Source organism: Lampetra planeri, chromosome 29 (genome assembly GCF_965212315.1).
Source record: "Lampetra planeri chromosome 29, kcLamPlan1.2.h2, whole genome shotgun sequence".
Taxonomy (NCBI): domain Eukaryota; kingdom Metazoa; phylum Chordata; class Hyperoartia; order Petromyzontiformes; family Petromyzontidae; genus Lampetra; species Lampetra planeri.
This window is the reverse complement of record NC_136135.1, coordinates 1,780,987-1,803,950: the sequence shown is the minus strand read 5'-3', so window position 1 is coordinate 1,803,950 and position 22,964 is coordinate 1,780,987. Positions and strand designations below refer to the sequence as shown.

Sequence of the window (22,964 nt, the reverse complement as noted above, 5' to 3'; positions counted from 1 at the left end):
ATTGAGGGGCTGGAAGGGGACGAGGGGGGGGGCGAGGGGGGTTGAGGGGCGGGGCGCGGGGGAGTTTTAATTGAGGGGCTGGAAGGGGACGAGGGGCATGGAGGGGCGGGGCGCGAGGGAGTTTTAATTGAGGGGCAGGTGGAGGGACGAGGGGAGGGGCGACGGGGGAGAGGTGGGTTGAGGGGCGGGGCCCGGGGGAGTTTTAATTAAGGGGCGGGGGTGTGGGGGTTGGGTCTAATGTAACTATTTAAACAATGATTTGAAGTTTTCGTGACTGCAGGAATTAAAATAAAGAAATAAATTATTTATTTCTACGTGACTTTACCGAAAGAACCAAAGAGTATTTAAACTATTATTGTTTATGTTACCAGGTAAGTCCCACTGAGCTGTGTAGCTATTTTTCAGAAGCTATCTGGCCGCAAATGATAGCCCAACGAAGTGGCTTATCGCGTGGACATTTATAGCCGCAGCCACAATAGTTTTGAAACGCGTGGTGATGTTCATTCTAAATGTCGAGGGGAAAACCAGGAGGGAAAAAATCCACGCGACGACGGGGAGAGAGAGAGACTCGCAAACTCCAAATACACAGCAGGCGTCTGGGTCGGGATCCAACTCACACGCCCTCCTTGCATAGCAGGCGATGTGTTATTTCTCTCCAGACTTTGTCACGCTTGTTCTATGGCCGTGTTGTGTTGCTGCGGTAGTGATTATGTTGTGGGTGAGTTGTGGCCGTTGCGTGGTTGACTTTTCGAGTGTTGACCGGCCCTTGTCTGCGACACACAAAGATTCTGTGATGGAGGCCAGCTCTGCCTGTTTCTCCAGACGGAGGACTCCGTGAGCAACCCCTCCCCTACAACCCCTCCCCTACAATCCCCCCTCCTCCTCATCCCCTCCCCTACAACCCCTCCCCTACAACCCCTCCCCTACAAGCCCCCCTCCTCCTCATCCCCTCCCCTACAACCCCTCCCCTACAACCCCTCCTCCTCATCCCCTCCCCTTCACCCCCCACTGCCTCCCTTCTGCCCCCCCCAACCGACTGCCCCCGTCATCACCATCACTATTAGTGCTGTCATCATCACAATCCTCATCAATGCCATCATGGTCATCATTATTGTCATAAGCCATTGTTATTATCATCATCACAATAATTATCATGGTCATCATTATTGTCATAAGCCATTGTTATTATCATCATCACAATAATTATCATGGTCATCATTATTGTCATAAGCCATTGTTATTATCATCATCACAATCCTCATCAATGCCATCATGGCCATCATTATTTTCATAACCCATTGTTGTCGTCATTGTCAAGATCCTCACCATCATGGTCATCATTATTGTCATAACCCATTGTTATCATCACAATCCGCATCATCACCATCGTGGTCATCGTCATTGTCATAACCCATTGTTGTCATGATCCTCAACATCACCAGCACCACCGTCATCATCATCATCACCATTGTCACAATCCTCATCGCCATCATGTTCATCACCATTATCGTCATTCTCATCATCATCTTTGTTGCGATTACGCTACCTTGCAGGACTGGGCTCTCCACCTCTTCTTAATGCACTCGAGTGACCCAGGCTTGATAGAGGGGCCGGTCAGTGACTACGGTCAGTGACGAGTGTGCATTGTGTGTGTGTGTGTCCCAGTGTATTTGTTAGAGGGAGCTTATGTAATGGTGGCATCTGTGTTAGCCTGCGTGTGTGTTTAATCTCCCACGTATTCTGTGAGTGTAGAATGATAAACTAAATACATTTTGCAGCCCTCTATCAATCCACTGCTGGATGAATGCCGTGACGGCCATGGGGGGGTGGTTGTTTGATCATACCTCTCCACGCTGATCGCTCTGGGGTCGGAAAATCAGTGTGGGTAGCAGAAACGTTTCACCTGTGACTCGCCCCTCGTGTTAAAACGTGGCCGGATGGAGCTCTTGGGCCGCCTGGTTCATCACAATCTGTGGCGTCTCTACGCCTGCACAAAGCCCTTGTTATGTGCGCGTGTGTGTCCATGTGTAGTGAGTTAACATCTCCTAGCCACAGCGGCTCGAATTGGGCTGAGGTGGTGGGGGGGGTTGCGATGAGGGGAGGGGCGAGGGGGAGATGAGAGGGGGGAGATTTTGAGAGGGGGGGGGTGCTGACGAGGGGTTGGGGGGAGGGGGTGGAGCTGCCCAGGCGTTTAAAGGGCCCCCTACCCTGTCACCCTCGCCCAGTGACGTAGACCGAGGACCCGCTTGTCCGCTCTCGGCTTGTTTGGTTCCCAACATAAATATATAAAGTGGTGACGGCGTTCCCATTCCATTCGCAGTTCGACTCAGGTGGTGAACCAGGTGGGTGGATCGGCTCCGTGGTGTCTCTCTAAACTCACCGCATTCGTCGTTAACACGCCGTAGGTCAATTGAAGTAGGCGACGCTTCGAGCCATGGACCTTATTTAGAAGCGCACGAAAAAGGGGCCATTGTCCAACGCGTATCCTGTTCGTTTGTTATTTTGTGCTCGTTTTCCTTCTGGTGCCACACGTGTTATCGACGAACGCGCTCTCGTTCTTTCTTGTCTGCGCTTTTTGCACCACTGCCAAACGCAGTGTCACTGAATAACGTCTCTCTCACTCTCTCTCTCGAGAAGCGACGGCGCGTTTGTGCGCCGTTGTCCTACTATCACGCTCTACGAGCTCCGTGTCTTTGCACTCTCACAAAGACACGCGGTACCGTCAGCTGCCAGCGTGCACGCATCCTGTGTTGCTGCATGGAGAGGGGGCTGGGGCCCGTGACAGGGGGTTGTGAAGGCGATGAGTACAGACGGTGGGAGCATTGTAGCACAGTAACATCGGCATGTTGTTTTTGTTCTCGCACCGCGATGCAGCGGTAGCAGGCTATAGCAGCAACATGTGTGTGTGTGTTCCACTCATATACAAGCACTATCCAGGCTCAACCCTGTTCAGCTTCCGAGATATGATGAGATTGACTCTTTGGTTCTTTCGGTAAAGTCACGTAGAAAAGAAAATGAAATAATAATAGAATACGACGTTTCGATTGCAACACAAGCAAGCGTCATCAGGTAAGAATGAAGGAGAAAAACAGAGTAAACTTAGAAATATAATAATGCAATACAACACAGAGAGTCGGCTAAATATAGCAATCTTTGGAAGAACGTAATCAACCAGGTGGGGTGTTGACTGTTGTGTTAGCTGACTCTCTGTGTTGTATTGCATTATATTTATAAGTTTACTTGGTTTGGTTTTCTAATTCATTCTTACCTGATGACGGTTGCTTGTGTTGCAATCGAAACGTCGTATTCTATTATTATTTAATTTTATTTTCTACGTGACTTTACCGAAAGAACCAAAGAGTAATTCCTGCAGTCACGAAAGCTTCGAATCTAGTCATTACATCTTTTTTAAGTCTCTACACTGGCTGCCTGTCAGTTTTAGATTTAATTTCAAGATTATTTTTCTTGGTGTTTAAGTCACTACATGGACTGGCGCCTGAATACACGTCTGGCATGCGCGTTTAAGGTGTGAACCCAGGTCCTCCGGCACTGGTCTTTTGGTTGTTCCGAAGGCCAGGACTCAAACACTTCTGGGGAGGGCAGCCCTTAGCTGCTGTGGTCCTCGTCTTTGGAACGGTCTGCACGAGGATCTGAGGGCATTAGAATCGGTGAATGTTTTTAAACGACATCTTAAAACGTAACCTTTATAGATTGGCTTATAATTAGGATGCCCTGATTGTGTTATTATTATGATTTTTATTATACGTTTAGTTCATTATGTTACATCTTTTTTTAACGTATTCATCTTTTTGTTGTTTACATTGTGGCAGTCGATTTTAATGTGTCTTGTGATGCACTATTCATTGCATTTTATTGCCGAATTTTGCTGTATAAGTAAAGTTTGATTTGATTTGGCCGGCGACGAATTGCACTGTTAAATTAAAAGAGATGATGGGAGGAGAGGATTCCAAAGTAGAGCAGTGTGAACGAATACGCAGACAGATAAGTGTTGTGTGACATGCAGTGTGGTGGTTAGAGACGAAACAGTCAGGGAGACCGAGTCCTCAACACATCGCTCTGAACCCAGACGGTTTACCCCGTATTCTTGTACTGGGAAATTGAGTTTTCAGGTCCATACGGCGTACAGCCGTTTCAATACGGGCAAAACAATGTTTTGTTCATTTGTGTGTCTCCCTTGTGATGGGACGTTGTAGGATGAACGTTAAGATTTATAAGGGGCACGTTGTGACCAATAAGGTCTGAGTTGGTCTGTAAAAAGGTAGGGCACTGGTAAGGGGTTGACAGGTTTGTGAACATGGGTGGAGGAATGGACGAGCGAGGTGAACGGGAACTGTAAAACCACGGTAGTAGCAGTAGAAGAGCGACGAGTAGGCGATGAGCGAGTAGCCAGAGTGAACCAGTGAGTGCTGGGCCGTCGATGAACCTCTTCCTTACTTTGAATCCCATCAAGTACGTACAGTGGAGGTCAGGAGCATGACCTTGGTGCTTGCACCGCAGATTCCAACTTCACTGCCAAAGTGCATAGGTAGTAAAACAGTCGTGTACACAGCATAATCTAGCGTCGGTTTGCTGTCCGTTTCGTACCATTGCTGAGTGCATACAAGCGCGTGTAAAAGTAGTTGTGTTAGGTGACCAGGCTCTTAACTTGGGGGTGGTGAATGGGCAACAGACAGGAATGTTTCGCCGAATTAATTCCACAACACAGAGTTGTAAGTGGATCAGGTAAACTCGGCGTCTAATGTGTGTTGTTGGTGGGCACTGCGTGGCTGGGGATTATTCTCGCCGAAAGGTGACATCATTTGGCAAAAATAGATAGATTTTGGTCCAAGTCCAATAACTTTGCATAAAAATGTAATTCGCTCAGCACGTGCGATGTTGACATTTTTGCCACCGTGTTTGCCATGTAACACAACATATAACACATGGATTGAAAACACTGTCTTAATTTTTATTTATTAGATTTGTGCTGTACACAAGGCTTGCGGCAGAACTTAGGGTGGCAAACAATAAAACAGACTTTTTAAAAAATTGCACTGAAAAAAAACCAATCAGACGGTAAAAATGAGAATCGATTATTGAACAAAATGACACTGAATCATGTCGATTGAATCGATCTGGGAGGCCAGGAGTGAATCGTTGCATACAGCCCTTTGTCAACACCCTGCCCAATGAAGGCCTTCCCCACATCTTGACGGTCACGGGAGTTATATGACCATACTTCCCCATGCTGATCTTAGTGGATTTGTCAAAGGTGGTGGGGGGGGGGCAAGTTTGCGGTTTAAATGTCACTCGCACACTGATGTCAGCTGTGACCCGGAATCAAAGTAAAAGTAACCGGGTACATAGCGCAGTGCAATAACCACTGCGCCACCACGACTAGCCCACCCCCACGTGAATCATTGCGTGCATAGTCTATGTGCCAGTACTGTACTGCTTGTATTCACGAAAGCTCCCCATGCCACCAGTTGCCAAATATTCCAAGCATGCTCGTGAGGTGGCCGGGTTACTCACCCGTCAGAGAGCTGGCCGCCGCGTTGGGCAGATGTTAACTCTCCCGCCCGGTACACAGGAGGTCGTGGGTTCGACCCAGAATCCGACCCTGACGCCTGCTGTATTTGTGGAGTTTGCGTGTGTCTCTCCCCGTGGTCGCGTGGATTTTTCTCAGCGTCTCTCCGGTTTTCCCCTCCACGTTTAGAATCAACATCACGCGTTTAGAGTGTACTTTTGGCACGTGATAAGCCACTTCGTTGAACGATCATTTGTGGCCAGGTCGCTTTTGAAAAATAGCTATATATACATAGCTTAGTGGCACCTTACCTGGTAAAAATAAAAATAGTTTATAGTTTAGTTTTTTTGGTAAAGTCACGTAGGTAAAAATAAAAAAAAATAGAAATTATATTATTTCGATGTTTTATTTTATTTATTTTTACAATAATAGAAATAATATTATTTCTATTATTTGTATTATTTATTTTTTACCTACGTGACTTTACCGAAAAAAACCTAAGAGTATGAATCCTTGCAGTCACGAAAGCTTCAAATCTAGAATGATAGTTTAGTTTATCCTTGGAACAATAACTGGCACATTGAAATGCACTCCCACTACAGTGGCTTGCTCACCCGTTCTGGCTGACATTACGCGAGAAAAAAATAATCTTTGGCGGGTCATGAAACCGACTGGGAAAAATCCGCGGAAGCCATAGAAGGACCCTCCCGTGACTACACCAAGACACGATCACGCCTGCCACGCGTGTGATGGATTTGCACGGCACTGCACATTAAACATCCCACGGCACATCTATTCCCACAACCTTTGCTCGTCCCTTGCACCAACTGCCCAGCCGTCAAGAATGTTTCCACGATCAACCAAATGCCAAATAACATTTGCAAAATTAAAACTATTATACATTTTAAAACCTCTTTTAAAATGTTAATTAAGTCGTCAAACGAGCTTCTCTTTCTCTTTTCATTTACTCATCGAAATACTGTATTAGTGTTACGTGTAGTCATTTTTTTGTATCATTTTGTGGGGGAAATATCGCAGTACTGTATCTGTAGTAGTCCTACAGGTGACTTCTTCCCACGGGCTTGCCCACCACCAATGGTCCACAGGCCGCACATTTGGAACCACACTGCCTTAGGAGGCAGCAGTGCCCGGTGGTGTTCATGTTGCCCGTGGAGCTTTGCTGTGTCTGGTGTTGTTCATGCTGCTGACGCTGCTCAGGCTTGTTGGTGCTTTCTGCTCTTGTGTTGATAATGCTGACTGTGTTGCTGTGCTGGCTGCAGTGTTGGTGCTAACAGTAGAACTGTACTGATATTGAGGGTAGCATTAATATTCTTTGGTTCTTTCGGTAAAGTCACGTAGATATAAAATAAAATTAATAAAAAAAATACAAAATAAAAAAACTCACGACGTTTTCTATCTACGTGACTTTACCGAAAGAACCAAAGAATTTGAATTCCTGCAGTCACGAAAGTTCTAAGTCAAAGTTAGCATTAATGTTGCTGGCTCTGTTGCTACCGCTGGGGCTGCTCCTGATGGTCAATGTGTCTATGGTGCCGTTAATGTTGCCAGTGCTGCTGCTGTTGGTGAAGATGCTTGTGCTGCTGCTGGTGGTGAAGATGCTTGTGCTGCTGCTGTTGGTGAAGATGCTTGTGCTGCTGCTGGTGGTGAAGATGCTTGTGCTGCTGCTGGTGGTGAAGATGCTTGTGCTGCTGCTGGTGGTGAAGATGCTTGTGCTGCTGCTGTTGGTGAAGATGCTTGTGCTGCTGCTGGTGGTGAAGATGCTTGTGCTGCTGCTGGTGGTGAAGATGCTTGTGCTGCTGCTGGTGGTGAAGATGCTTGTGCTGCTGCTGGTGGTGAAGATGCTTGTGCTGCTGCTGGTGGTGAAGATGCTTGTGCTGCTGCTGGTGGTGAAGATGCTTGTGCTGCTGGTGGTGGTGAAGATGCTTGTGCTGCTGCTGGTGGTGAAGATGCTTGTGCTGCTGCTGGTGGTGAAGATGCTTGTGCTGCTGCTGTTGGTGAAGATGCTTGTGCTGCTGCTGGTGGTGAAGATGCTTGTGCTGCTGGTGGTGGTGAAGATGCTTGTGCTGCTGCTGGTGGTGAAGATGCTTGTGCTGCTGCTGGTGGTGAAGATGCTTGTGCTGCTGCTGGTGGTGAAGATGCTTGTGCTGCTGCTGTTGGTGAAGATGCTAGTGCTGCTGGTGGTGGTGAAGATGCTTGTGCTGCTGCTGGTGGTGAAGATGCTTGTGCTGCTGCTGGTGGTGAAGATGCTTGTGCTGCTGCTGGTGGTGAAGATGCTTGTGCTGCTGGTGGTGGTGAAGATGCTTGTGCTGCTGCTGGTGGTGAAGATGCTTGTGCTGCTGCTGTTGGTGAAGATGCTTGTGCTGCTGCTGGTGGTGAAGATGCTTGTGCTGCTGCTGGTGGTGAAGATGCTTGTGCTGCTGCTGTTGGTGAAGATGCTTGTGCTGCTGCTGGTGGTGAAGATGCTTGTGCTGCTGCTGGTGGTGAAGATGCTTGTGCTGCTGCTGCTGGTGAAGATGCTTGTGCTGCTGCTGGTGGTAATCGCGGTGCATGTGTTGATGGTGGTAGTAATTTTGCTCGAGCTGTTGATCCTGGCTGTACTGCCGGTGCCAGTGGTGGGTGATTGATGTTTGTGTGCCCAGGTGAGCCCAGGTGAGCCCAGGCGAGCCAGCGCGATGGGCAGCAGCAGTGGAAGTGTGGTGCGGCTCGGAGGGCTGGTGCTGGGTCTTCTGTGGATTTTCCTCCAGGACTTTGCCTCCTGGCTCAGCCGCCTGCTCGGTATGCGTGACACCCACACACGACGTCGGGCAGTGAGGCCATTGCAGTGAAACACAAGACGGGGACGGGGGGGGAAACAACCATGCAGATGCATGGATTGTGTGTCGCATCCCAACGTGCCTTGTGCTAGGAATGGTTTCTTTTGATCTATTTGATGAAGGCGTATGACTTGCTACGACGTGGTTCAGAGGAACGTGGATATTAATGCAAAAATTGGAAAATGGGTAAAGAATGGAAAGTATTAAAAGCAACGACGTATGGAGGTGCACACTGGGCATGACATTGAGAGACAGGAAAGGGAACATTCGAATTCTGAAACACTCGTGAATTAAAGACATTTATTTTGTATCTTCATGCAGCAGTGATTAGAGCAAGCATGTGTGTTGAACTTCTTTCGCACCGTACGTAGCCAACCGTGGTAATCGGGGATTGCGGGGGGAGGGGGGGGAGCACAACAAACGAAACACAAAAGGCAGTTCTAAAGAAATTAGTTTTCAATCTAGAAGATCATAAAAGCATGGAGAGGCATGCGTGGAATAACACACAGACAGAGAAACACATCAAGCAATAAACACAAAGTAAGAGACATTGTATTTGTCTTCATCCAGCAGTGGCTCGATAAGAGCTGATGATGATAATGGTAATAACTTGGGTCGACCCCGGTCTCACCCTGATTACCTTGCCAGGGTAGGCAAAGGAACCCAAGCAAGGAAACAAGACGAGGCAGACCTGGCCCTGGGGGCATTAGACATCAACTGCTCTTAAGTTTAAATTTAGTACGGTAATTATAGATGAAAATGGCACACTTAATTAGACGACTTCACATGTGATAAGATGCATTTATTTCTGAAAAATATATTTTAAACATGAATGTATTTGAGACCTAGAGCCCCCTGTGAACAGGCCAAATATAGTCAACACATATTTTTTGTGGGTTCCAGTAGTCAATCACTCAATTGGAGTGATATAATCAACTCACGAGCTGGTGCTGGATGGATTGCTACATGACAGGACCGTGAGAGACAGCAACAGCTTACGAAGGCCTTCATCCAGCAGTGGAGTGATTATGGCTAATGATGACGATGAGCAGTCAAAGTCAGGGCCTGGAAATCCCGCGTAGTGGTGGACATTCCACATTTGCATGGAAGGGGCCGACGTGGTAATCATTGGTCTACCCCAGTAGGTTATGGACTGCGATGACTCCTGACCGAGAAAAACCCATGAACCCGATTTGTCAGCAACTGATGATTGGCAGATGCAGAGTGCACTTTTGATCCTCTATCAGCATAGCTGTATATGTTATCAGTTATCTCGCACTTTGCTCTGTGCCAATATAGTTAAACTTTTCTTTTGCTGTGTTTTTTAAAGCCAAGTTTCTTTTTAATCTTGCCAATACATTTGAAGAGTTTTTTTCATTGTGGCAACAAAAATTGTGACATTGAAATAACTCACGAGGTGTCTCACGAGGTATCTCACTAAGTGGTATTTAGTTCTGTAGGCTGCTCAGTAACCCAGGCGGCTGCATTTCTCTGCAAGAGATACAAACGGATTCATCGACTCGTGACGTGATGCCGATATCACATTTGGGATGTAACTGGGAAAACAATGATATTTTTGTACTGGCTTTGACTACAAACTTTACCTGAACTGAATGCATTTTGGATTCGCTTCAAAAGTGTAAATCGACTTGAGCTTGCTGGAGCAGTGTTCGGTTTATATTATCTCTGCTTGTATGGGTTAGTACAAAGTGGTGGCTTAATGTTTTGCGCACTGAGCCACGGATTTAACGTATGGCTTACGATTCCTAACCATGGATAGCATTCGTAATAAGTGACACCTAAACCTGTCCTGGTTCTCCCCAAGATCAACTCAGCCTTGAAATGCGACACCTGGTGCGGTGGATAAAGTATCAGCGCGGAGGAAACCAAGGAAGCCCAAAGTAGTAGCGACCACACCACCCCCTCCCTCCTTTGCGTTGCCGCCCTTAATAGACGCTTACTCGAAGCATTTGTCCTAAGAGTCTGTATGGGTGTACACTATGGCAGTGTCACACAACCCATGTGTAGCACTCCACCATGGGGGCGTGAAAGCCCATCAGGAGGGCCACAGGCTGCGGCATGGGTAACGTGCAGGAGGAATTTGTTAAAATGCGAGAAGTGTGTAATATCAGTGCCACGTTGTAGCAACAAAATGCACGAGCACACAATATCAAACAAGTGTGGGGCTGGCGGAGTGCGGGCGGCAGAGGGGAAGTGGGGACCAGTGGCCTTTAGTAGGAGGCCACCATGAAAAAAACAGGTTGTGCATGCATGCACCCCACTTGCAAGGTTGCATGTGTGTGCTTGTGTTTGTACACTTTCCATTTTCACATCCGTGTACACATTGGAAAGATGTGTACATCCGTGTCCATATGTGAGTGTAGGTATATGTTTGTATGTACATCTGTGTGTGTGGTGCATCTGCTAGTCATCTAGGTCAGGCAACCTATGGCACCGAGGTCTGTCTCATAACCTCCTGCCGATTAATCCTTGACACTTCACGCGGCCTCAAGGTACACGTCGCCTGACACAAGCGCCGTGGTGACGTCCCCGCCGCTTTGTGGCGAACGCCAGTTGTTGGTGTTGTTGTTGTTGTGCATGTGTGCCGTGCAGGCCTCTCGCTGCTGTTTCCACGTCGCCGTTCGGCGAGCCGCGAGTACGCAAAGTGCTCCGGCCTGCAGTGCATCGCCCCCATCATTGCCACAGTGACGGAGACCCCCGAGACCATGGAGGCAGAAATTCACGGCACCATCCCAGCCTGGATCAAGGGGACCCTGCTCCGAAATGGACCCGGAAAGTTCGAGTTCGGGCCAGACAGGTGACGCGAAGGTTCACACTCAATTGTCGGCGGGAACTCGGATTTGCCCGTGTGTGTGTGCGCGTGTGACTGCTGCTTAAGTTGACGTTGGATGGTGCGACGCAGACAGAGCCGTAGAGAGACACAGGGTAATGCAGATACATATACAGGGACACGGAGAAACATAGAGAGGCACGGGGGAAAGCAGAGAAACATAGACACTGAGAGGCACAGAGAAACACAGAGACACGTTGAGAGACAAAGGGAGAGAATACACTGACATAAGGACTAACATGGAGAAAAATGGTGACGCGCGTGATTGTCGGTGGACGCCCGAATTTGTGTGGACGTGTCGTGACTGCGTTGAGTCGAGCCCGGCCAGTGCAACGCTTTAACGTGGCGATGTGGCAATGTTGTTCTTTTCCCGAATCGCTCCATGTGAGGCGAGCGATTGGTCGCACTTGACTGATACGCAACTGCTGAGGCTTGCGTAGAGATCCACACTGCGCGACTCTGGAATTCCATCCGGTCTCCCCTGCCCCAGCTACTTATAACCTTCCCCAATTCCAGAAACGTCATAACTCCGAACATAATTATGAGCATTCACATTTATCCATCGGTGCCGTTTGATGCTGGCCACTTGGTGTTTTGGACGGTTGGGCCTTGCACTCGGCAACCGCTGTATGTAAAATAGCAGGAGACGAACGTGACGGACGGTGTCTCTCAGTCGCAGCTACAGCCACTGGTTGTAGAATACCAGGAGACTAACGTGACGGACGGTGTCTCCCCGTTGCAGCTACAACCACTGGTTCGACGGGATGGCGCTGATGCACCGTTTCCGCGTGCACGACGGCCGCGTCTCCTACTCGAGCCGCTTCCTACGCAGCGACTCGTACCTCCTCAACGAGGCCCGGCAGCGCATCGTGGCGTCCGAGTTCGGCACCATGGCCGTGCCCGACCCCTGCAAGACGCTCTTCGACAGATTTTTCACCTACTTCTCACCACCAGGTGATGTCCGCAGAATGTATGTACTGTATGTTGACCTTATTTCGCACCGCACGTAGCTAACCGTGTTCATCGGCGGTGCGGGGGAAGGACCACAAACTAAACACAAAAAGCAGTTCTAAAGAAATTAGTTTGTCAATCTAGATAAGTGGCTTCCTAATATCGGAAGGATGAGCATTCCAGACGGCCGCAGAAGCGCATCTGAAAGTGCGCGATGCAGTGACCGTCTTTGTTCGATGGCTAGCCGAAAGCAGCTGCTGCGAGGATGACCGGAGTTTGCGAGATGGTTTATGCTCCTTGACCAGATCGGCAAAGTGTAGTGGTTAATTTTTGGCAAACACTTTGTGTGTAATGAGTGCGACCTTATAATGTATTCGTTCGGCAACTGTAGGGGGCAAGGAAGAGGCACTCATTTACTGGGTTACCAATTCAGACTGCAAAACGCTTTCCTTAGGTCTGTCCATCCATCCGTAATGAGGTTGTCGGGGGTGGGGTTGGGCACTGTAGCTCTCATCCACACAGTTTATATAAATGAAAGAACACAGTATACAGCTGTGTTGCCATTTGGGACTTACACTATTGAATACTGGCCGCATTGATACAAAGAACAGGACCCTGCGGGGTGGGCTGGTAGGAACGAATAACCAAATAATATAAACATAATGTATTATTACACTTGTTAAGCCAGGAAAGCCCCACTGAGTCAAAAGGTTTTTGTAGGGTCCTGCCAAGTGTTTGCAGTAGGGGTCGATGTTGATACACGGACGAACGGACGAACGGACGGACGGACGGACGGACGGACGATATAATCTATTGGTGGTCTGGTCCACTTCGTTCCTACCAGTATAATACTGTATTCAACACATTTGTCAAGACCACCGTGGCCTTCAAAGGAAAAGTATCTTATTTTTTGGGCAATGGTCCTTATTTAGGCAATTGCCTGAAACGTCACCTATAATATGTTATTAATTTTAAGACCACGGTGTTATTGACGAATGTGTTGGGTTCGAATTCGGGTTTGAGCCACCGATGATTAATTTGGGATCTAAAGTGTTACCGGTCGATGTTTTCAGATCAGCCACAAATGCCTGCAAAAACAATCATCCGAGTAGCAAAAGTAGCTACATATGCTACGGGCCCCGCACTTTCAAGGGCCCCACGTGTAATGCTTTCAAGCTATCAATTCCAGTTCAGTGTTTCTGCACTTGATCTATTAATAGAGTACTATACTGCCTTCAACTTTTACGAACGACCGGGTGTTTAAGGTTAGCGATTTGTCATATTATCTGGCTTTATAGCAAATGAAAAAAATACAATTACTTTACTATGCAAGTTAAAAAAAGTGTGTTTTAATATTTATGTTTTTATTTTATTTTAGGGCCCCTTTATAACATCATATGCTACAGGCCCCGCTCTAGTTTAATCCAGCACTGGAGGCAGGGTCACGTCCAGAGAACATGCGGGCTGCTAGGGTGATTTTAAAAAACAATCGTTCCTTTTTAGTCTTAACGTTTTGTTACGCGTGTTGCCCGGGCTGGGGGGTGGTTATGCAGCGCCCACCGACAACGATGTGGTGAACTACGTGGAGTACAAGAAGGACGTGTACGTGAGCTCGGAGACCATGCACATGCGCAAGGTCGACCCTCGCACGCTCGACACCAAGGAGAAGGTGAGGCTCACAGCGACTCGTGCGGTACAGCGTCGATCGGTGTGGAAACGACGCAGCCCAGAGCGGGGTAGTACAATGCATCATATCGGTGGGGCAAACACGAGCATTGACGAATACATTTTATATTGTGTTGCATCTTTCAGCGTGTTCATTTAAAATAGTAAACACTGTTGTATCTATTTGTTAAGTATATTCGCAAACGTTTTACGCGATTCTCCATATCTTTTACGCCCACTTACCGATTGGGAGATCGAGAGCATAACAGACGGACAATTGCGGGAGTTATATTTGTAGATATCTACATATATAGACTGTACTCTTTGGTTCTTTCGGTAAAGTGACGTAGGTATAAAATAAAATAAATCACGACGTTTCTAGCGCAACACAAGCGCCTGTCATCAGGTGGGAAAGCTTCAAATCATTATATATAGACTATCGCTACCAACGCTATTTCTGTCCCTGGTTGCTTCCACAACCTCAGTCAGGTTCAAATTTTCACTCCCGCCACGGCATTCTGGGTCGTTCCGGCCCCTTTTCCACCCCTGGTCACATTGTAGCAAGCCTTGGGCCGTACAGCACTCCACGCACGCAGTACAGCTTGCACAGCAAAGGGATCACACCACGAATGGGGGCGACGCGGCGCGGGACACGGCGGGACACGGCGGGACACGGCGGGACACGGTCGTGACACAAGGTGGGGGTTGTGGTCGCTCGTCCGCGTGCAGGTGGACTGGGGCAAGTTTGTGGCGGTCAACTCGGCCACGGCGCACCCCCATTACGACCCCGACGGCACGGCCTACAACATGGGCAACATCTTCGGCAGAGAAGGTCAGAGGTCACAAAGATCGCAGATCGCAAGGGGCAATGTCAGTCAAAGGTCACGAGGGCTAAATAAGGTCAGAGGTCGCAAACGGTGAAGCACCTTCACATGCCCGAAAGGGCCATTGCTCGAAACGTCACCCGCCATGCTCTCTGAAGGGCCATTGCCTATTCTATATAATCTCTTGTTGACGAATGTGACTTGTGTTGTTCTTTACGCTTCTGCACCACTGCCAACACAGCAGCATCACCAAACAATGTGTTATGCTGCAGTCTCCAACGCTTGTTAGCTACTCTGTCTCTCTGGTCTCTCTTTATGCTATGAAGGCCCATTGCCCGAAACATCACCTATTATATATTATGGACGAAAAAAAACCACTGGTATAAGTGTGCTACGGAGGGGTTGGGTTAGTGATAGGGGTGGAGGTAGTGATAGTAGTGATAGGGTTATTGATAGGGATTGGAGTAGTGGTAGGGATTGGAGTAGGTCTGTTTTGTTGTTGTTGTAATTTTCTGACCCACTCTGACTGGACACCTGTGTAAAAGAGCTTTATAGCTCATCGGATTCCTCCTCCAGTATGAATACAGATTCTGATTCTGGTTGTAGCTGAAGAGCGGGGGCAGGGAGTAGCAGTCGCAGGATGGGCTCGCGAGAGAAGAGATGGTTTTTAAACCTACGGTGCGAAATAAGTTTCACATACATACACGCGTGAGCAATCCACTGCTAGATTGATAAAGGCCTTTCAAGCCACCGCCACCCTCTCAATATGATTGCTGCGCTGCGTCTGTGCCACCCACCCAGGGACGCATTACGCCATCATCCGCGTGCCGGTGCAAAAGGACTCGGACGGCGACACGCTCGAGGGCGCCACGATCGTCGCACGCTTCCCGGCCGCGGATTCACGATTTCCATCGTATTACCATAGCTTTGGTAATATTACCACAGCCTCGCTAAACCCACACTCGCGATCGAACCAAATGTGTGCTGATTAACGTTCTGCTAACCACACTGGGCGACGTTGTCAGAGCAGAGCGCGGCAGTGCAACGTTATCAATTGATCCATTGTTGTACTCTACTATGCTACCATGTACTGTGAGAACCTCACCTTCACCAACCCACACTGGAAAGTGCGGTGAAGTATGGTAAAAAAAACCCACAACCCTCACGGTGTAAGTGTCATCCAATCATGCTCATTTACAATACCGTCATTGTAATTATGCCATTGCAGTCGAATTATCCACGAATGTACTGCATTATGGGTTGGAGCGATGTCGCAGACGGCTTCCGCCACTTCACTATGAACCCAGCGACCCGAGTTCGGTTCCTGGCCACGGGCAGAATTAGCGGCGGTTGACATTTGAAGCGGTCCCGAGGTGACCCCACCACTTTCGCCAGGCCACACCGACCAACGCGGTGAAGCAGTCCGTTGTCTTCCCCTCTTTCCCCCGCATCTCCGATCAGCTACGTACGGTGCGAAAGAAGTTGAGCGTACATACGTATGCACGGTCACATAACCCCCCAAGACTAACCCGGTGCGGGCAGACATCAATCCGGTAACTGGAAGGACGCGGGGGGCTGAAGCAAGGCCTCTGGCCGAGCGGTGCCGCCAGCCAGACACTTTGCGGGGCTGCACCTCGACCTTTCCCTCTCCCCCTCATCTTCGTCCAGCGATGACGGAGAACTACGTGGTGTTCCTGGAGCAGCCGCTGTGCATGGACATCCTGCAGCTGCTCACGTCACGTCTCCGTGGCCGGTCCTACTCGAACTCCATGGTCTGGAAGCCGCAGCGTGGGAGCATCATGCGCGTGGCCAACAAGCACACGGGAGAGGTGCGACGAGCCTCCCCTCCACGCCGCACGGCCCTCCCCGAAGCACTCGCGCGAATTCGCCGCAACGGATGAACAATATCTTCTTCTTATTGTTTCTTCCTCTTCTTCCTGTCCAGCCCATTTACGGAGGCCGCTGGTTCATGAACTTCCAGCAGCAGCAGTCCCCGTGTGCTGGTGATCATCGTCATATCCCTGATGTTTCCGTCTTACTTTGCTGATCATTCCTCTTCATTACAGTGTCTCTTCCTCTCCATCGGTCCATTTTCTTTAGGCATCCCATTCCTCTGTTGCCCTCTACTCATGTCGCCATTGGTTTTGCCGGATTCCTGTTTGGTTATTCTGATGTGACCATACGCACGGAAGTCCGTAATCCACAGTTACTTCTGTTGTCCATTGCATCTTCAAGCTCTTCACATCTCCATTGATAGATAGATGATGAGTGGCCTGCAATTCCAACTACCTCCCTCTTTCGCCTAGTCCAGACACACACTCTTGCACTTTATCTTCTTTCAGAGAGGGAAATCTGTAATTTTATTATTATTGCCCAGGAAACCCTCTCTGAGTCTCAGAATAATTTTTTTGGAAAGTCCCGCCATCCGGATGATTGGCCAGTTTCTTTATAACGACTGCTTTTGCATTTAAGAGTTTTCCAGGAAATATGGATTGACCATGGATGATAATAATGATGATGGCATGAGTGTATATTACAAAGAGTTCATATTTGGGATTGTCGACTGATATGAAATGCGTTTTCTCAGTGTTGATATTCCATTTGGCAGTGGGCCAGTCATGTCTGATTTAACCTCTTGTGATGAATTATGTACGAGTACGTACAGCAGCATGTGTGTACGTGTGTGTGTGTGGGAGTGGTCGTGTAGCAGTTAGCGCGCTGCGCTATGAACCTGGCGACCCGAGTTCGATTCCCGCTCACGGTCAACACCAGTGACGATTATCTGAACCGGTCCAGGGCCTCCCCTAGGCCAACTCAGCCTCAAATGAGTACCTGGTGCAAAGTGTAAACATTGCCACTGGGGAGATAAATGTGGTCGGGCGTGGTGCTGGCCACCCACCCTCTCGTGTACTGTGCCGGCCTTCATAGGTGCTCGCTAACAGCACTTGCCCCAAAAATCTGTTATTGCGTTAGAGATAATCTTTGTCTCTGTGCACGAGTGTATCATCATTGTCATGAGTGACCGAAAGAACGAACAACTTATCCCTGCCACCTCTTCACCGTGTGTCGCTCCCTCTGACCAGATCCTGCCGGTGGCCTACCACATGAAGGCCATGATGTCCTTCCACCACATCAACGCTTACGAGGATGACGGTCACATCGTCAACGACCTCTGCTGTGTCGACCACTACTGCACAGCGGACGAGGACCCCCTGACGCTGAAGAACTTGCGTAGCTCCGGGGATGCCCTTGACCAGGTTGCGTCTGCGTTGAATCAGTCGGCAGTGTTAACGCTTTCCAACTGAGGTTGAAAGCGTGCGTTAGCTCTGCCCATCTATCCGTAACGTGGGGGTCATGATAACTCTCGTAAAGATGATGCAAGATTAACAAAACTTTAGCAGAAAGTTGTGTTGCTACGAGCGGACTCGCCCTATTGAAAGCCAGCCACATTGATCAGAGGCTTGCCTAAAACTTGAATACAAAAACCCAGTGGAAAACGGACTATTTGCAAGTTTGTAAACACATTTTCTTCCAAAAGCTACACATCGGCTTCGATGCCGTGTGTGCTTTTGTGTCGCACCGCGTGTTGTCCAACACGTTGCCCGACGTTTTTCTCCACGTGCTGGGAGCTTCTTCGCGAACTGATTAATTCAGCTCCCAGCACATCGGAGCAAACCGTCGCAAATCGTGTCAAACGACAGACACGTGGTAACAACCCCGACCAACGCGCGCCGGAGAGCTGCCCCTCGGTTTGTTGCAAACGCCCTGCGTAAATCGTTGCATCTGAACGTCGTGATTTCCGCCCTCAGCTCTACAATCGGCGGCCCATGACGTACCCACGCCGGTTCGTGATGCCCCTCTCCGTGGGGCCCGATTCCCCGCGTGGCACAAACCTCTGCTCCCTGCCGTACACCACGGCCTCAGCCACCCTCCGCGACGACGGCAAGGTGGGCGGCCCCCTCCTCCTCGTCCTCCGACGCGGTCTTCTGCGTGCTTTCTAGACCCCCTCCGTGACCCTCTCCGTGACCCTCTCCGTTCCTCCATGACCCTTCTCTCACCTCACCCGGCGTGGACGATGCGTTGTACCCTCGCACACGAACGGAGACTCCGTGGGCGCCTCGCGGACCGCGTGTGGTGAACAGCTTCAATACGATGGGACGTCCGGTGGACAGCTGTGGGAAGTCCCCTGCTGTTACTCATCCCTCTGAAGCACTTCCCAGATTCACTGTGTGCATCTCCGAAAGCTCTTGACTAAAACTCAACTTCATTGTGTAGAATGTAGCTATTCCTCAATGCGTGACATCATCTACCATCGCCCTCTAAAAAACACCCTGATACTCCCGATGATTTTCTCTGACCTCCCGTGATCCACCTACATCCTGTCTGACCCTACCTGACCTCCCATGACCCTGCCTGACCCGACCAGAGCTTCCTCGGTCTTTCGTGCCTCTCTCTGACATTTTTTGACCCATCGACTTGACCTACGGTTTCTCACCCTTGTTCTCCTTCATGCTTTCATGACTTTAACCCACAGGGGTGGTGGAGGGGGGGGGTTGAGAGGAATCGTTGTCCTCGTTGTGTTGCGGACCTTAGCACGTTGCGTCCGAGTGGCCGTAGGTGTGGCTGGAGCCCGAGCCGCTGCACGGCGACGACGTGGAGGAGTACGGAGGCCTCGAGTTCCCCAGGATCCACTACGAGCGCTTCAACGCGCGGCCCTACCGCTACTTCTACTCGTGCGGGTTCCGGCACGTGATTCCCAACAGCCTCATCAAGGTGGACGTGACCACCAAGGAGACGAAGGTGCGACGGCGCAGCGGTGGGGTTCCCCGCTCGTCTCAAAACATCTTGTCCTCTTTCGCGCGCGTACATCCTTCATCGGAAACGTCCCACCGCATCGTCATCAACGTCGTCGTCATCGCCATCGTCATCACCATCCTCTTGGTTGTCATGATTACCACCGTCACTGAAGCCGCCATTCGCCATCATCATGATCAGCCATGGTCTATCCACTGCTAACTACCCCATCTCTCGACATCACACCAGGGCAAGCTGTTGAGTCACTGCACGCTGCAGGTTGGCACCAGCCCCACGCAACTGGAATGTACCCTCGTCGTCATCAGCATCATCATCATCAGGCACAATCTATCCACTGCTGGATAAAGGCCTTATCAAGCCGTCGCCATCTCTGTCCTGCTGCGCAACAATTCATCGAGCAATTGTACATGGGCTGATTTAATCACTCCATCTCCGTCATGGATATCCTCTGTGGCAAGTTCCATCCCTTGGCTGCCGCTTCATCGCTTGGCTGGCACACACTTGGTTGCCCACGCCTCCGATTCGCAGTTGGCTATGTACGGTGCGAAAGAAGTTCAACATACAGTACGTACACCATCGTTATTTTCGATGAGTGGGGGAACTTCGTGTATTTTTTCGCACACATGCCTGCGTGCATGTGTGCACGTGCGTGTGTGTGAGCACAGCTGTAGTTGAGCGTGTGCACGCCGTTGTGTGTGCTTACATTGGCACAGTAGGGGGGAGGGCACAGCTGGTGCATCTGCCAGTCATCACACTCAGTCGAGCCATGGCACCCGGGTCTGTCCCATGACCTCTTGTCAGCGAGCCTTCCACACTTCGAGCGGTCTCAAAGTATAGCTGGCCTGGCACAGGCGACGTGGTGACGTCAACGCCTCTTGGTGGTGAATGGCAGGTGTTGTTGTTGTTGTTACATGTGTACATTTGCATGTGCGCGCGGGTGTGCGTTTATACGTCTTTGTGTTGGCGCGTGCACGTATGCCTGTGCGCTTGCAGCATTGGCAAGTGGACGGCTATTACCCGTCGGAGCCCGTGTTCGTACCAAGTCCCGGAGCCGAAGGAGAGGACGAAGGGGTGGTGTTGTCCGTCGTCATTTCGCCTGACAAGGTGTGCTCCGGTTCATCCGAGGACGACCTCAAGTAGAGGCGGCCGGGCGGCGCCAGGGGTACGATGGCACGGCAGAGACGCCGAGTTGGTCCTTTGCCGAGATCCTGGGTTCGAGTCCAGGTTTCAGACGCTCGCCCACGACTCGACTGGCCTCTTAATTTTTGTTGTGCGAATTGATGGGATTTCCTTGGTCACGAGAGACTGAACAGAGAAACCGCTATGCTCAATTTGGCTTTTGACTTCATATGGCAAGTTGCAGTTCTGGCGATTCCATGTTTTTTCTTTGCTTGATATGTGACCAACAGTCGCGTTCTGAAACAAAGAGATTTAGATGTCACTGGCATGTAGCCAGGAATCGAACTCAGCTGGGTTCGTAGCCCTCCATCACTCCTGGTGATATAGCATCACTTCATGAATGTCCCACCCTGACCTGACCGTTACCATGACCCCGCCAGTATGACCTGACCCCGCCACCCTGACCTGACCCCACCACCCTGCCGTCACTGACCGTGTACAGGAGAAGCCGTCCTTCCTGCTGGTTCTGGACGCTTCCTCGTTCGTGGAACTCGGCCGAGCCGTGGTGCCCAGAGACATCCCATACGGCTTCCACGGCATCTTCGCTCCCAACGTCATCTAATGACGACGACCACGGCAGTGGTGGCGATGGTAGTGGGGAGCGGTAGCATAGCGGTTAGTGTCCTGCACTACGAACCCGACGACCCGAGTTTGATTTCCGCTCCAGTTAGATTTATGCTTGCTAGTAACACCTGCCCCAACAGTCTGTTAAGGCTATACAGGGGATCTTTGTCTTTGATGTGATTGAGGATGATGGTTGTGGTGGTTACAGCTGTGGTCATCATGATGCGAATGTAGATGGTGATTTTATACAGATGTCATTGGGGAAGGTGGTGGCGATGGTTGTGTTAGTGGTGATGGTAATCATGATGATGGTTATGATTATAATTTTTATGGTGGAGATGTGGTAGTGACAATCATGGTTACGATTGATTTCCCCGCACCTCCGATTACCAGTTGGCTACGTATGGTGTGGAAGAAGTTCAACATACGTAATAAAATAGATTTTTTTTGAGGAAATAGTGGATGGAAACGTTGAATTAGAATGCTTATGACTAATGCTTTAAGATAAATATATTACAATCCGGGTAGGTCTTGATCCAGCAGTGGATTAATCATGGCTAATGATAAGAAAAACGAAGTGAAAAAAGGCCCGGTCCTGTTGTGTGCGTGTCGCTCGCAAATCGCTTGCTAAAAACCACAATGGTGACTTCACTCCCTCAAGGTCGACTTCTCATTTGCAATCCGGTTGCTACATACAAACTCCTTCATATTTTTTGTATTTTTGTCTCGTCTTCTGAAATGAAATTACACCTATAAACGGATCACGTACTTTCTTTTTTATGAAAACATGTCTGTGTCTATTCTATGCATAGTAAAAATAAAGAAATATATAAACCCGTGTTGATTTTCGTGTCTTCAAAATGCTCCAGACACGGCTTAGAGCGTAAGTGATGTGATTGTGCATAAATCGTTAAGTTATGGAAGTCTGTTCATTGATAAGTTTTATTCTGTAATGGAATGCGTTTTCTGTAATAATGATTCAAGTTATAGTGTCATGAATTCTAAAGATATTGATGCAATATTATTGTATCGTGCATTATTGTCCATAAAATAAGCTTCATTATGCTCGGTAAGCTTGTTCTCGGCATATTAAACTGCATTCATGATGGTATTACCTAAACACAACTTAAGGGCTCGAGTATGGAGTGTTGCGTGTGGGGGGGGAGGGAATGTAGTTGGTTATGAAGCATGAGCAATGGATCTGTGCATCTGTAGATAACTTGAGAAGCTTAAAGATGATTATTGTATTTATAAAAGCCTGTGTTTTGATTAATCATTTATTTTTGGATCAGACCGTATAGGTGCAAAGTGTCGTACACCCTCCACAGCCAATTAATGACGTTGTCACGTGAACCACTTCAGCAATTCCACAACATTTTAACTGGGTGCGTCTTTTCGCTGATAGTTGCAACCAGCATCATCAGGAAATTTGGCGACGCGATTGACAAGCTGCTGCCTATACGAAGGACCAGTACCGGTGCTTCCAGGCATCGTTTCTCCGCGTGAGCTCCCACATGCTACAGATCCACAGCAGCGTTCAATCTGCACCGACTTTTAAGAGACTCTTTAAGGGCCCCACCAACTCTTTTCGGCTGCCTTTCAACTTAAGTGTGCTCGGCTCCGTGCCAGTCACAGTCGTTTGTGAAATACAGCGCCAATAAATTTCATTATTTTTTCAACTTATATTTGAGGAAAGATATTCTTGTATATCACATGAACAGAAATATTGGAAAAGAACTACATTAGTGAAAAAT

The 22,964-nt window shown here is 49.0% G+C and overlaps 1 protein-coding gene across 1 annotated transcript; it reads left to right on the top strand.

The window, feature by feature from the left end:
• Positions 1-2,218: 2,218 nt before the first annotated feature.
• Positions 2,219-22,049, top strand: LOC144728554 (carotenoid-cleaving dioxygenase, mitochondrial-like). Its single transcript, XM_078608064.1, has 13 exons — positions 2,219-2,342; positions 8,188-8,323; positions 10,975-11,179; positions 11,955-12,166; positions 13,717-13,832; positions 14,558-14,660; positions 15,454-15,582; positions 16,321-16,481; positions 17,736-17,909; positions 18,462-18,599; positions 19,270-19,452; positions 20,461-20,571; positions 21,089-22,049. The coding sequence occupies exons 2-13, from the start codon at positions 8,221-8,223 to the stop codon at positions 21,206-21,208; spliced, it is 1,755 nt and encodes a 584-aa protein (XP_078464190.1). The 5' UTR covers positions 2,219-2,342; positions 8,188-8,220; the 3' UTR covers positions 21,209-22,049.
• Positions 22,050-22,964: the final 915 nt, after the last annotated feature.